The sequence below is a fragment of the Haemorhous mexicanus genome, chromosome 3, assembly GCF_027477595.1.
Source record: "Haemorhous mexicanus isolate bHaeMex1 chromosome 3, bHaeMex1.pri, whole genome shotgun sequence".
Taxonomy (NCBI): Eukaryota; Metazoa; Chordata; class Aves; order Passeriformes; family Fringillidae; genus Haemorhous; species Haemorhous mexicanus.
In genome coordinates, this window is record NC_082343.1 from 86,379,201 (window position 1) to 86,395,871 (window position 16,671).

At 37.7% G+C, this 16,671-nt stretch overlaps 1 protein-coding gene across 1 annotated transcript in view; it reads right to left on the minus strand.

Annotated features, from left to right (window-relative positions):
• MEI4 (meiotic double-stranded break formation protein 4) overlaps positions 1–13,347 on the minus strand; it is a 70,410-nt gene extending 57,063 nt beyond the window's left edge. The window contains exons 1-3 of the mRNA XM_059843391.1: positions 12,983–13,347; positions 12,740–12,745; positions 3,662–3,910 (exon numbers count right to left, since the gene is read on the minus strand). Coding sequence (XP_059699374.1) covers positions 3,662–3,910; positions 12,740–12,745; positions 12,983–13,019 — 292 coding nt within the window. The 5' untranslated portion in view covers positions 13,020–13,347. The remainder of the gene's footprint in view (positions 1–3,661; positions 3,911–12,739; positions 12,746–12,982) is intronic.
• Between the last annotated feature and the right edge of the window lie 3,324 nt (positions 13,348–16,671).

Consider the following 16,671-nt stretch of genomic DNA (forward strand, 5'->3'; position numbering starts at 1 on the left):
TGTGGTAAGGGTGGCTGGTTCATGTGCTACTGTGGAGGCTAAATATGGGAGGGAATTCCAAGGCATAGCAGAAGATGCTCCAATGTAAATGACCTATAAAAGGAAGAATAATCTAATTCTAAAAAGCTACAGGGTGGAGAGAATCTGGTTTCAATTTTAGTTAGAGGACCAAGCAGTTCAGTAAACTCCCACCCACTGCATTAGAAGGGACTAACTTGAACCGAGTTTGAAGGTGAAGCTAAGGAAGAGGGAACAAATACTTGGGATAAGTTTTACTAAACATAAACCATGGATAATTGATTTGGAACCTTCAAGAGTATCAGCTGGATACAACCAAGGTAATAAACATCTATCCTCTAAATTGTCATTCCTAAAATACACGCTTGGCAAAAAAAGGGTAGAACACTGCATTTATGCCTTCTTGGGCTGGAGTAACAGCCACAGGCTCTTCAGAGCTCTTTAACACAGCCTGCCAAGAAACAATATGATCATTGATTTTATGAACTGGTAAGAGTGAAGGAATTTGTCTTAGAGGACAGGTGCTTCAATCCATGAACCTATCAATTCATCAATGCTTTGTAAGAACCTTTATCTTTTCTTTTTGCTACAAAGCAAAGTGACAACCGAATGCTCAAATACTTCATATGCTTATTCTTGAAATTACATCAAGAAGTTTCTATCCTCCTCTCTATGAAATTTTAATCTGAATCAAAGAAAGGCATGAAACTTTGATTTAACATGAGATTTGACTTTTTTTCTACCCATGGACTTAGTTGTCAGGACAATACTGTCAAGGTGAAAAATAACAGATAATTGCAAAAAGATTTGCTTCTCCTCCTCCACAGATGATTGACATACAGCCAAAAGCACCACCAAGGAACAGTGTCCTTGTATTCAGAAAGACAACTCAACAGTAAGTCAAATAAGGACCTTCCAGATACAGCACAGTCAGTGAATACTCACCACTGCACTTTCATAAAAAACACATTAATCTGTAAGAACTCATATCACCAAGTAGTTTACTGGCAGCAAAGCATGCTTCTCCCCCTAAGTTAGGAACCCACAACTTTTTTAGTGTCTCTGAGGACAAAGAACTACTCAGGTGGAACAAAGAAATTTAGGCATAATTTCTTTAAAAAATGGATTCTCTGTTCTTTATCCTTCATGTATTTGCACATCCATACTCTGTTCAACTGTATGTGGAGGGGGAATCAGGTACCACAGCTTCAAAGAGCTCACAAATTTCTCACGTCAGGAAAATAAAACTCCATGGGCAGTTTCTAATCATTCCTGAAGTCTCTGAAAGACCTACTACTATTATTACAAATAGCAGACGGGAGAGGAAAGCTCTCACATTCGGGATGCAAAGCAGAGAATATACAGCTGCAAAGTAAACCTTGGCTGAAGGACGCAAACTCTTCAGTTCTCAAGAGACACCAGCAGGATCAAATGCAGTCTTTTCCTTACTGCATGAGATCTTCTGGTGGAGGATTTTATGAAACACAAATATTCCTGTATCTGAAGTTGTTAATCGAAACAGAAGAAAGCCACAGAAAGGCTGGGGGTTTGAAATATTTTCATGAGGCTGCATTATTTTAAGCAGAACACCAACTCCAGAAATGAGGCTGGAGAAATGAGTGGAGGAGGAAAAGAGCAGTCCTAGTAATCATCCTCAGCCCTAAAGAGCATACCTCTGGTGTGATATTAGGTGGTGAACCTGGGAAACCATAAAGATGGCTTGATGGATCTATAGTAGTTGCACTTGAAAGGATGAAATACCACTTATTACCACTTTTTCTCCTTACTTAGATTCAAGCTTTTTGTGCCTTTGTATCTCAGCAGTAGCCACCCTTTAGCTTCTATTCTCCACAGGCTCGAAAAATCTCAAAACTGAAGCACAACACACAAGAAAGGTGTATTTTTTTAACTTGGGGCAAAAGATGTCAGTGATGTAGTGGCCCCTATGTCAGGTAGGCCTTGCTTCTACAACCATCTTCCCATACATATCAACCACAGATGCTCGACTACTAACATACATCATCAACTTGTTATCCCAAGGAGTGCATAGATCTCACCAACAGATATTCCATCAGGAACCAGTAACAATCTTTCTTTACTCAAAAGCAAGACAGAGCATTTGTCTCCAGTGGAACTGTAATCCTGAATGCACACTCAGCAGAAACAGTGCAAGTGTAAGACATCTAAAATCAGAACAGATTATCACATTTTAAGTCCGTGAACAAACTTCAGTGTGACTAGGGTAATGAAAATTAACATCCTTTGCAAGGGGTGTTATCTGCCAGGGACAGTTTTCTCTGCCTATCTCACAATTAAAATTTAGAGTTTAGAGAATCTTTCAAAAATTAGACTTAGAACACAGAAGTTGCAAGTGAATTAATCTTGTTTGCTATGTTTTGCAAATTGGTAGTGTTTTCTGTGTTCTGCTTAATCTAAAATTAGAATATCCTCTCCAGACATTAGAAGTTTATAAATTTCTCCCAATAATATGCAGCCAGTTCTTCAAAACACCTGTTGGAAACTGAATCTTAAAAGTTACTTTTAGTCTTAAATGTCATGTTTGCAATAGGTCGCATAAAATAGACACACAGACAATAAAAAAGTAAGAATAGTCATTAAATCACTTCTCTGTAGAGAAAGGTCTATTATACTAATTAAATACATAAACCATTAGAGCTTCTAGCTGAAGTCTAATGATCTCCCCATCAGTCAACATTACAAATTAGAAATCTTTAGGCATGGCAATAAAGATGCCACGGTTTCAGTACAAAAGCAGTATGGTAAAGCCTCATCAAGTTTTCCACCAGGGAACCTTTCAAAAATCCCAAGTCATAAAGCAATTAGCCATACATCTTGATTTTACAGATGCACTCAGCAGTGAACTTTCTCTCTCCTTTAGCCCACAGCGTTTTGACCTCATCTCCCAGGAAAGTATCTTCCCAGAGCCTGCAGAAATCTTCCACTGCCAGATTTCCAAGCTCACATAGGGCCACCGATATCTTGAATTGAGCATGACTTACTACACATCACAAGTCAGAGAAACAGTGCTGTATGAGACTATCTTTTTTTTTTTACTCTTCTTTGACTGAAAGCTTTCCTGAATCCAATAATATCAGACTCACAATATTTTATCATATGCCATAGAGAACATTCACAATATCCACAGTCTCAATATGCTTTCAGAAAAAACAGACATGCAGTCCCTTGGCCTGCCCTACTTTCCTGTTACACATTGCTTCCAACATTTTAGGCTTAAATTCTGATTTTATAATCTGTAGGGTGGTTAAAATATATGCAATATGTCTTTAAGACATGTTCCAAATGTAAATACAAACCAGTTCTTACAAACTAGTATTTCCAAGGTTATAGAGTAACATTGTATATTGACAATTTTTGTCTGCAATTATTTTGTATAATATGCATTGATTCTGAAGTTTAAATATATAAATTCTGCATAAGCATCAAATTCTCAAGCACAATCCCATTAAAAATGAATTAAGTGTTCCACTCAAAACTTTGGGAAAAATAAAAAACTGTACACTGAAGACTCTCATATCTAGGTACAAGAAATAGTACAGGCAAGATGAAAGCTGTTCGGTTCCTTGCTATTGCAACATAGCCAGAAATTATTTGAGGAACTTACTGTTTTCCAAGCAGAATCTTGGAGAGATCCTGTTCAAAAGAAGTTCCTGTCGTAATCGAAGAACTTCAGCTTCCAGCACTTCCACTTTCCATTTCCATCCAAAATCTTGTTCCGATACAGTTCTGGCAAGGTACTCTGTGTATTCTCTGGAACTCTTCCCTGGTGGTTTTGAGTGGATAATTGCAAAAGCCAATGCTAGTTTTGATATTTTCAAATACGAAATTTGATTTTCTCTTCCGCCTTTGATTTCTATTGCATTAGAAAAACAGAAAACAAAAAGGTTACTTCACTATGACTCCATCAAGGAAATGACACAAAATATTTTCTTGGCTTTGAAGACTCTTCAACAGTGAGATCAATTCTTTAATTTCTAGTGCATTCCTAAATCATCAAGAGCAGAAATACAAGCATATGTGCACAATGTGAGAACAGAACATACATGAGCTGCACTCAGCTATAAAAATAAAATTCAGCCAGTGTCTGAGAATAACTGTGGAAATAGTAAGCACTTCAAATAGGCTTATCCTAGCAAAATTTTTAATGCAAATGTTATCTCCTCTGAAGCAAGGATGAAGAAAGTGAAAATGCTAACCTCAAAAAACCCACCCTGACACTCCTTCCCCTTCAAAAGAATTCTGACATGACAGAAGAACCCTGGCAGAAGAATTCATTTGGGGTTACTTATACTTAAATGCAATACATATAATTTCTTTAAAGTGTACCAGAAGGTGTCAGTGCTCAAAAGATAAAACTTTGAGGTTGTGTCCGGTTTTGGACACCTGGTATTGGTGCCCTCGTAGTTTTAAGTCTATATTAAGCTTCAAGCCTGCAGAAATCTAAGCAGACAACATCAAAGGCATGCAAGTGGCTAGTAAGGTAAGTGAAGAAGACAGTTTCATAAGCTTTGTTATAAACAGTGAGAATGGGGCAAAAGGCTATAAAAGAGTCAGAGAAATAAAATATTTAAATAGATGATTACATCATGTGCAACAGCACAGGGCCTAGGAGCAGAGAAGGAAAAAATTAAATTAAAACCAACTAATATTAACCAGACTTTTTAATAAGCAAAGTTACTTTTTTCCTAATTCCACGCCATTTTCATTCAGTTGTTTGATGTATTCTTTTCCTCAAAAAAAATCACTCCCAAAATAATAATTTAAGGAAAAAAAAAAATCACTTCCTACACTTTTGCCCTGACCTTGACATCTACAATTTTTTCACAAAGCTTTTTTTTTTCTTGTTATACATCAAAGCTACAGGTTAAGCAATAATAAGTTGTGTTGAACAGCTCTGAAATAGTCACAGCACAGGTTTGAAAAAGGTATTTTAGGTCATCCTTTCACCAGATCATCTGCTATCACTAAGCTAATTTCTTCCTCTGGTTGTACTTGATTTTAGATAGTAAGTCATAAATCATCATATATTCATTTATCCATCAGGGATATTTACAGAAGGTGCTGTTTTTTATGTATTTCTTTCACCTTTCAAATACTTCTGAAATACACAAACAATCCCTGTGCACTCCTTGCACTCTGTCCATTCAGACACAACAGCCAGTTAACACTTCACATACTACAGAGCACAAAGGACAAGAGTGCAAAATTTCCTTTGGATCGATTTACCTAAAGCTATATTTTAAGCTACTCTTCTTCACTTGAAACACTCAATTTCTGTCATGTGTCAGGGCAAAATCACCTAATCTAAGACACCAGTGCATTCTTAAACTAAATAGTAAGCCTTTAGAAACTGAACTATACTATATATATCCCTTTCTTAAAAGCAGTTCTACATTAAATGGTACTTTTACAAAATTTCTGATAAAGAAAATCTATTTCATACAACTTTTCAATTCATATCTAGAATTACAGTGAAAAGCAAAGATGGTTCTCTCAATCTCAAAGGATTACCACCTCTCTGGGACAGCTAAATGGTGTAAAACTCTTGCTTGCCTTATACATCAAAGGAAATGTTTACAAAAACAAAAGCATGCAAGTGAACTGCCTTCAAAGCTGTGAATAAAATGAAAAATGTAATAAAATGTAATAAAAACCACACTAAAAGAAGGTTAAACAGTAACCGTAAGGAATTAAAAATATTTGGCTTTGAATCTGAAAGGTGCTTCCCAGATTATCTCATCAACAGAAATTTCACCCAGATGTTACTCAAACGGGGTCTGTCAAACTCTATATCTTATAAAGTCCCTGTGCAGAGCAGAACAATAAATTAGGGCAGGCAGAAAAATGTCTTACACTGCTCGTTTAACATTTTGGTACCTCCAGAGACCACTCTGCCAAAGCTTTCTGATTCATCTTTCTTTTAAGAACAAACACATATTTACTTTTTGCTTCATAACTCGCTTTGCCAGTATTAGTTTTTTTCCTTTAAATTACTTTCGCAGAAATTGCAAAATGAGCAACATTCCAGTATGGGCTGGAAAAATGTTTTTATGCCAGCATTTCATGAATGCTCAGGTAACTTTTATCATCAGAGTCACCACCAATACATTATTAATTGCATTCCATTTCTCCTTACAGGACATACTATTACGAAGAAAATACAAAGAAAATACCAAGTTTGCTGTCTGACCACTGACATATTACCACTATGCTACCAGTATGAAATGCTACTTTGAGTTTTTGACCACCCATTACCAAAATAAAGAGTCACTTTTTCATTTTATCTGGAAAATGACCACTCTGTTTTAAGCATAACAAAAACCTTAGTGCATAAGGTAACAGTTCAATGGAGACAAGTAAAAGGATCTTTTAACGGCAACATTCCAAAATGCTATTTTCTAAAGTAGATGTATCCTTAGTAAGTAAGATAAACCACATAAACCATTAATTAATTTTGCTTTGAGAATCTTAAACAGCATTCCACTTTAACAATTAAAACATACATTTAATTAATGAAATAATGCAATTTGGAGCTTGAGGGAAGCCTTTTCCTCTTTAACATTATATACAGACTTACTTCTACAGTAGGAGTGCCTTATACTGAACGAGTTTAGAGAGATATTCTTACCCTGGAGAAAAAAAACCCAAAAACTGCTTTTCTGGAAAAAATTACATGTAAAGATACTGTTAGAAAAAAACCCCACCAGCAGGACAAATCACAGAACACAGCTGGTTCTTAGGAACAAGTCACAGAGCAGTTTTTGGAGAAGTCATTCTGTTGAATCACAAAATCTCTTGTTTAAAAACAGATAATTAATGACAAATAGCAATCTACTTGGATGCATTTTGAGAAAGAATGGATATCTTAAAGATTTTATGGAGAATAAACAGCTTTCACTTGCTTTCTATTACTGCCACTATCACCATCTCTCTTTGTTCCTTTTCTGATTAGAAAAAGAGAAGTTTGTATATCAAAAAACAGAAGTTCTAAGAGTTGATTGAGGTTTTTCACCATTCCCCTAACAGGACAACTGGTCTCTCAGAAATTACTATGTAAGTCTTCTAGAAAAAAACACACCGGATGATACTATTAGAAATATGGGGATGCTGGCCAACTGTGCATTAGCAAAAATTGCATAGCAATCTGTTGCTCTCAGGAAGTGCTGAACCACCAAATATATTCCACTGAAAGCATATTGGCAGCTACAGAGTTTTATCAATAATGTTTTTGCTCCTGTCAGCACAGAAATTACACCACTGGTCAGACAGAAAAAAGTTTTAGAACCAGACCAAAGAGTTTCCTTGACTGAGAATAGTACCCAGCTAAGAGCAGAAAGGAGTCCCCCATCCAATTCTAGGTGCTAATGCCAAAAGATGCCTGACATAAAGAGTAAGAGAAAGGTTCAAGAATTATCCGAGGCTCCAATCCTGTGACTACTCAGTGTTAAGGAGAGAACCAGTAATCCCTTGCAAATTCTGCTGGAAGCAGGGCTCAGCACCCTAACAAGAGATACCACCTGGTGACAGGTGCCCGATGCAAACCCCTTAATCCACAAACTGATACTGGAAGACCACTCAGAGGACACGATGGATTAACAACACTGTTGAACAGATTTCCAACACAAGAATGACATTCCATGCTTCCAGCTCTCATGCAGAGAGAGGGTACTGCAAACCCACAGACCTGCTGAGATCCTAGCTATGGAAGGCTGCTGAGCAATTATCCACCAGCTGAAATAATTACAAAAGAAGTGATGAACTGTCCTGTACAGCTCTGTGTAAGATAACCAAGGGGAACTGACATGTGGTGCAAGATCTATTGAAGATCTTTGATATAAGCAGGAAACAGGATAACAGAAAGAACCAGGATAAATCTAATTCATAAACACTACCCTAATCCACCAATCTGCCAGAGCACTTTTGCAGGTGCTTTTGATGCAGCAGCTCATATGGAGAGTTTGAAATGTTAAGGGTTAATGACTCAAAGAATCAGCCATTTGCAGAAGAAGGTGAATCCTCAGCTGTAGAGGTTTTAAGAAGTCTTTCAGGGATGTCTATGGGTAAAGGAGGTGAACTTTATATACTTTACTTTTCTGAGTGGCACGTAGATAGGTTCTCACTGATCTTAAAAATGGGTAAGTCACAGAGAAATGGGGGTAAAGTATGTGAGTTATGCTATGATTTAAATTAAAGGATACCTCAAACCAAACCCCAAAACTAAATTCACTTGGAATAATTCAACACTGGAGTAATACTCAATAATGTCAAAGAATTATAGACCTTAGGTGTGATTTCCAAATTTGGCCATGAAATTTATGGCTAATAATGGAGGAACCTGCTGCAAATGTCATAGACAAAACCTTATTGATTACGTCAGGACACTCATTTGTTATTCAGACTGCTATCATATGAATTTAAAAAATAATTTCAAAAAGTAATAGTATAAGATACAAAATAGACTGTAATTCATATAACTTCCAGGACATTCCAGAGCTCCGTTTTCTCCACATGTGAAATTTTTATTTAAAAATAAGAGGATTTTTCAGGACAGAAACAAATTGCCGTTCACCACTACTACACAGCTAAGAATCTTCAGACAGCCCTAAAAATAAAAAAAAATGCTTTTCCTTCTAAATTTAAGAGTATGGTCTGTCCTTAAAGGTACAAACATTCAAAGAAAAACTGTTCTGTTGCCATGATTTTACTTTAACTAGTCTGTCAATTAACCAGTGCAAATAAAAGGTGAAAAAATAACCCACATCTTTGTAACCTCATCTGCTTTATACAATAGAAACCAAGATATTGACTCATTATGATGGAGCACAAAATGCTGCAATTGCTGTAGCGGAACTGGGCTGAGCTCAGAGACATACAGCCGCAACATTAAGCAACAATAAACTTGATTAAATTGGTATGCCTAACACAATGACATTTGTGTATATTATAAACAATGATAATGGGACAGCTACACAATCAAGATGAACTGAAGTATGCATCCAATTACACAGCTTTTATTGTAAAAATGTGTATCAAACCAAGGCTACTCCATGGTGTCATCTTTAAACAACCTATGCTCAAATATACAAAGATATGTAATGTGGACATAGTGAGAGAAGAACTTGCTTTTCCTTCAGCAAGCCTAACAATAACTCCAGCATATCTTTTTCAAAAAACTCAAAATGGTAAAACAATACTGTAAATGATAAATATTTAAAATACTTTATGTCAAAAGCACAAGAAAACTTAGATGTAGCATGATTTATTTCTTCAAGCTCTAACTGTTAAATAATTTTAGCCTCTAAAATCAAATCTTACGAACTCTCCAAATCCAAGTTACATGAGTGAGTGGAAAAAAACATTTTAGAACTTACTAATGTTCCCCAATTACAACCATTTCAGAGAATTTAAGAACATAGGCAAACATAATCCCTCAGGATTTCAGTAACATTTCTGGTGTAGGATTTATCTCTTCTTAACTACAGAAACCTACAGTTTAGATGGCTACAACTGGACTTCTTTTATTATCAATGGGCAGAAACAGAGATTTCTAATGTTAAAAATAAGCCAAGTCATTTGTACATTTTGTGGTAAAGTCATGACCCAGAAATATTTGTTTCCCCCCAAGAACTACAAAGAGTGTTAAGATGACTACATCAGATGCACACACATGTAATGTGGACAGCCAACTGCACTGAGATGAGCTGGTGCACCACAGGCAGCTAAAACTGAGACCTTCAAAGACCTATTTAAGGTACCTAACTAACAAGAGAAATTTTGCAAGGCTGAGAGCATCACCCCTTAAAAAAAGTTTGTAATTCCAGATCTTTTTGATACCTCTGGGGGGGGAAAAAAAGCTTTCTAGAAAAAAAACCAGAAGTAATGGAAAAAAGTTTGTGAGAATAAACTTGCGAACATATTACAATGCACAAAATAGCAGACAGGTGCAAATTAAAGACATGAGAAACTTCAAGTATGTTTGGAATTATAGGAGCATAAAAAATCAGTTTGGCTCCTCCAAGTTTCTTGGCCTCACTCTTCAACAAGATCATTTGGAAACAATAATTTAAGCCTGAGTTTTATGGCACTTTAAAATTGTGTATGTATTCTCCCTACAAGCTGAGAGTTCTTCCTTTTGCACCTCTTTTTTCTCCTCCAATAAGAGAAGAAATAATTTTTTATGCGTCACTCACAACAATATACAGTGAATCTGGCACACATACCATTACCATCTTTCTCTTTACTATTCTGACTACTAAAAACACGAATATGTTTCCAGAATAGGGAATTTATTCTATAAAATCTGCTGTTCAGAAATTAAACTATAACTCAGTGGTGTAAATTTATCTATTCTTATGTCAGCACAGATTTCTTCCACTACCAAAACAGAACTGTGCTCACTTCATCAGCTGGGTTTAAATCCATTTGGTTTGGGAACTAAGGATGTACTTTTCATTATAGTTTTATGCGATGAAATTTATGAAACCATGAAATTCAGACCTTTATTCCTTTACAAAGTTTCATAAATGCTAATTATAATTACATAAAGAGTAAATTTACAGTTGGCATTAGGAACTGTGGAAAACAATCCCAGCGTTTACGTACTGCCAAGTTGCAACAAGAAAGCAGCCTTTATCTCCCCAGATTTACCTATTGCAATGACTGTATTAGCTTCTGAATGCAGAATTTTAAGGCAGAGTTAAAAAAAAAAACAGTAATCAAAAATTTGGAATTTTATACCAAGACTATTTTGCATATATCTTCTTCCCATGTTAAAATATAGTGACTAAAATATCACCATAATTTCCTTTTCAGTTTCACACTTCCAGCCTTAACCTGAACAGTTCAGTTTCCACAAGTTTTTAAATCTACAAGATCAGTATCTTTCAGTGATACTGATTCATTCAGGTAACCTTCCAGAATGCACCCACTGTATTTTAAAAACCTTGAATTTGGGTTTCTCACAGAAATTTCATATAGGCAGAAAGAAAGATGAGATTGTCCAGAAGAAAGGAAATGTTTGTAACAGAGGACAAGGAAAAGAGAGAATACTGCTAGGAATCCAGTACTCTAAAAAGCATATAGCACACAAAATATAGTGAATCTTACATATACTATAGACACTAACATAACTATAACAACATTTAAATATATAGTGTCTAAATATTAACTTATGAAGCACTGGAGGTTGTAAAAAGACACTGAACCACTGAAGAGACTTGCCAAGGATTCACAGCCAAGTCCATAGACAAGCACTTTTTTACACATTAATTTGGCTCAACTACTAGTTTATTCAAATTAAGGCAACATCTAAGCCCCAAAGATGATCAGAAGGCTGGAGCACCTCTCCTCTGAACACAGGTTGAGAGAGTTGAGGTTGTTAAGCTGGAGAGGAAAATGCTCCAGGGTGCCTTTCAGCACCCAAAGGGTATTACAAGAAAGCTTGAGAGGGACTTTTACAAGGGCAAGACAAGAAGGAATGAGTTTAAACTGAAAGAGGGCAGATTTAGATTAGGTATTAGGAAGAAATTCTTTACTCTGAGGGCAGTGAGACAGAACAGATTGCCTGGAGAAGCTGTCAATGCAGCTTGGTTTTAGCTGGGACATTTTCTTCTTAGTAGCTGGTAGAAAGCTGTGAGTTTTGGATTTAGTATGAGAATGATCTTGATAACATCCTGATGTTTTGGCTGATGCTATGTAGTGCTTACCCTAAGTCAAGGACTTTATAGAGTCTCATGCTCCACTATTGAGGAGCTGCACTGAAAGCTGAGAGGTGACCAAGGCCAGGACAGGTGACCCAAACTGTCCAAAGGAACACTGGGATCTCCGTTCAGAAATGGGCTGGGCATTGGTTATCAAGAGCTGAGCAACCATGTTCATCACTTGTTTCTCTCGGGCTGTTTTACTCTCTTTTCCTTTCCTTTTGACAATTATTCTTATTAATCACATTATTAGCATATTTAGTATCACAATTATAATATTTTATTTCAATTATTAGATTATTCTTATCTCAACCCATTAGATTTACATTTTCTTTATGATTATCCCTGCTGGGGTGGGGGACTGAACAAAAGGCTGTGTAGGACTTAGTTGCCAGATGGGGTTAAACTCCATCCCTGGAACCATTCAAGACCAGGATGAATGGGATTTTGAGCAACCTGGTCTACTGGAAGCTGTCCCTGCCCATGGCAGGAGGGTTGGAACTAGATGATCTTTAAGGACCTAGAACTCCAGGCCATTCTGTGATAATACAAAATTAATCATTACTTTCTTCTGTCAATCAATGAGAGAAATGTAAGTTAAAACCCTATGATTTCTGAATTCCTAAGCTCAGAGTGATCAGAAACTGTCGTTTCAATTCACTAACATTGGAAATAATCAGGTAAAAATATTGGTAACTTTGATAATTCTTTGAAACTCTATTGTATCTCCATATTCACACCTTTTTTTAACAGAAGTACTAACAACATTAATTGAATCCCAGCATTCATCCAACAAACTTCACAATAGTATTTCTCCTTATGACTCAGGTGAAAAGGACAACTTCAGATTTGTAACTAATAGAGCCAAGTAATTAATAGCTGATTCTTTGTTATTAAGAACCAAAGCAGTGTAACTTTCACGAGAAGGCTCCCATTTCCTCCCAAAGAAACTGAGGCTTTCCTCAGGAAACCACTCTGATCACCCGAGGCTGCCCACGTAAGGCCTCCCGCACGGAGACGCGGGGGGTGTCCCAGGGGAACCAGTTGGTTGTTCCAGGGGAACCAGAAGAACCAGGGGGCTGTCCGAGGCAGCCTTTGCACAGGAGGGATGTCCCCAAAGACCACTGACACCGCGGGATGGGGGCATCTCCCGGGCCAGTGCTCCCCGCTCGGAGCCTCCCTCAGAGCCTCCCCGGAAGCCCCGAGGGCCCCGCGCTCGGACCCACCTTCAGCGGCGCCGCGGGGGCCGGGCCCCAGCTCCATGGCCCGGGGCCGGAACGCGAGCTCTCCGCCCCCGCTGCGGTCAGGCACAACCCCGGCCCCCGGCGCAGGACTGGCAGCTCCTCGCTGCGGACCTTTCGCTCCCACTCGCGTTTATCTGGACCGAACGCGGCTGTTCCCTGCGGGAGCCGGCAGAGCCCGCGGACGCGCGGGCCTCGCTTCGCCCCGCCGGGGCTGGCATGAGAGGGAAGCGCGAAGGCCAGCTGGCTGCAAAGGCCGCCTCAGTCGGGAAGGTGCACGAAGGGGGAAGCCATGGAACCCCGCAGGAGACATCTGAAGGCCCCTGGTGCAAGGGAAGGAAGGGAGCGGAGCTGTGGGCAGGTTTTTAGGGAGCGTGGCCTGCCTGTCCCGGCCCTGGAGTCCGGCGGCACGCTTAGCCTGCTCAGGGTCCGGGTGGCAGAGCTCACCATCGCCTGGGTCACCCGAAACCACCCCCACGCTTTTACACTTCCGATTGCTGTCAATTCTATGAAGGTCTTGCAAAGTGTTTTGATGATTAACTTATGCCTCTTTAAACTTTTCTTACCTAAAACAGCCCCATACTAGCCACTGTGCAGAAAATTAACTCAATCCCAGCCAAAACCAGCACAATATCATAAGAGGAAATGGGATCACGAAACTGCTTTAACAGTGGATTGAAATAGAAGCTGCCTTATAGCGGAAACTCTGTGAGCCAAGCTCACCAGTTAAGAAATTATCTTTGTATGAAAAACTATGTTCTCTACACAAACGGTGCTGAAAAGGCTGTCATAAGCCTTCTTGGCCAGAAATGGAATATATAGAGGCATAGAATCAGAATAATTTTGGCTGGAAAAGATCTTTAGAATCATTGCTTCCTACCATTAACTCAGCACTTCATGTCCACCGCTCAATCATGTCCTTCAGTGCCACATCTAAACGACTTATAAATACTTTCTGAGATACTTTCCCACCACTTCCCTGGGCAGCCTGTTCTAATGCTTGACAGCCTGAAGAAATTTTTACTAATACTTGGTGGAGGAGGCTGAGGAGGGAGGACAGGAGAGATGAAAAATAAGTAATGAAGTCAGATGCATTAGGTGCAGTTAGGCTTATCACAATACATCAAGTTTTTAAGTAGAGGATGGTCAATCTTTCTGAACACAGAAGTATTCAGATGTGACAAGCAATACACACTTTTATAATCCTCATCCCCATTTCTTGGATTATCTAAGCAACATTATTTTTAGAATGCTCTTTTCTTCAAAAAACTTTTTTTTAAATCAATATACCAAGTGGAAAATTTCTGAGCTAATACACATTTTCTTTTTTCTTTCTTTATTTTGAAAGATTTACCTTCTGAACTACAGAAAACTATTAATGCACTGGAACTTTCATTTTAGACTTCAAATGATAGAAGTGAATTAGATAGAGTAAGTTGGAGAGCATTTTCTTTCTGACAGCACTACTTATTTCTCAGTGAAACTCAAGGGAAAACAATAACAAAACATTCTCCAGTCTTATATAATTGACATATCAGCAGCTACCCTACCATTTTCTGTTCCTCTTTTGTGCATGTAAGTGATGCAGATGCTTTGCAAACTGGACACTCATTATATAGATTGGAACATCCATGTTTTCATTAAATCTTTTCAGCTGAGACTGAAATAAAAAATTCAGGGACAGCAGTGCTTTTACCTGCAAACCTGTCACCTGTATGCAGAGAGCTGAATCTAAAAAGTAGAATTAGGCAAGGGCAACATTATTACTGTTCTAAAAAAGAAAGTGGCTTTGCTTTTGCTGAGAGTACCAGTTCTGCTTGCAATTATAGTAGCAGGAGCTAGTAGTAGTTAGAAGGAATGTTTCTGAAATTTGCAAGTTTAAGCAACTTGCAAAGTTACTGTGCACCACTTTTCAGAATACCAACCAAAGTACAACTTACTACAGTTCTTAGGTTTGCTTTAAAATTAGTTGAAGAATCCCAGTATTTTCAAGGTGTAAAAATGCTGGTGCACCCCCACCATCAACAGAGCATCTCTAACAACTTCTTTATTCATCTGAAAGCAGCAAAATCTGGGCAAAATCAACTGCCAAATCACTGAAATGTGTGTTTCTGTTCTATTGAAGAACACTTTTCAAAAATAATGTGTAGAATTTGCATTAACTTTTTTCAGTGAGTATTCCCACTGATTACATAGAATCATAGAATCATTAAGGCTGCAAAAGACCTTCAAGATCATCAAGTCCAATCTTTGACCGATCGGGACCCTGTTAATTAGACCATGGCACTGAGTGCCACATCCAGCTATTTCTTGAACACCTCCAGGGAGAGTGATTCCACCCCCTCCCTAGGCACCCCATTCCAATGCCTGACCAACTTTTCAGAGTTTCTTTGTGACCTCCAAGCAGCATAATCTAACATTACTTTTTCATAAATGAACAATGTGTATGTGCACATGTATTGGTGTATGGTGCAAATTAATATTATATCTGATAAATAAAAAATAAGCTATCTAATGCCCTAACATGGAGTCATTAGTACTGAATGTAATCTCAAGTGAGACGACAGTGAAATGAAGCTTTGCTTTGAAATAAGCAGTTTGTAGTTTGTGAAGGAAGCTGATTCTACTAGTTGCACATAAATTATTTTGATCTTTTTGTGAATAAGTCTTTTGATCTCAAGAACAGTCAAACGATATCTTTGTGGCAAAAGGTCATACATAATAATTAGCTACTTTTGTTATTAATTAAACATAAAAGCAGTGAGGTGTTTAATCACACTAGAGGTCATGAGTTCTCAGTATTTAACCAATCCACACTCTGAATGATTTCAAACAACCGAGTGGTGAACCAAGAACAAACCCAAAAACCACAGGCTTCAATCAGTTGTTAAAAGTAAGTGGATTACATTACTGTCAAACAGGCCTGCCCTGCTCTTAGTGGATGGTTACAGAATCAGCAACAATTTGATCATGGAAGAATATATTTTCATTTGGAGAACTACAGGCTGTTAGAATTTATATGACATCTTTATATTTTAATGCATGTCTTTTTGCCTGAGAACGGGAAGTGTCTGAAAACACATATGAAATGCGCTGTCTCAACTATCATAGCTGTAATTTTGTTCAGCTGAGGTGGGGCAAGAGACACATTGTTTTTAAAAGCATGTGAAAATCGTGAGCAGGAGCATCAAAATCTCATTTGACCCTTTTTTCATGTGTTTCATTGCTGTATTTAATTAAAAATAAAAAAAATGGCATCATGATTCTTCATTATTCAGCATCATGCTGTTTTCAAAACAGATTATAATGTGGTTTTGATGGCTCTATTTTCTGTGTAATTCTGATAGAACCAATATGGCTTAAGCAGTCCCTTTGAGTATGATCTGCAATTCTAAACAAATCTGATCCAGGATGTTCACTGAGTTATGCAATGACATCTTTTTTTATCTTGAGATACAAAGCATTATCATCAGGAAAAAAAGGATCACATTTCAGGGTCTGATGCAACGAAAACCTTGTTCTATAAAAACAATATAAAAAGTTAGACATGATATGAGGAGAACAAGGAAACTAAAAAACTTGCTACTGTTTATAGGCATCATACCATCAATTATGAATAGATACTTCCTAGTACTTTGTCATCACTTACATAAAATTAATGGGAACAGATTCCA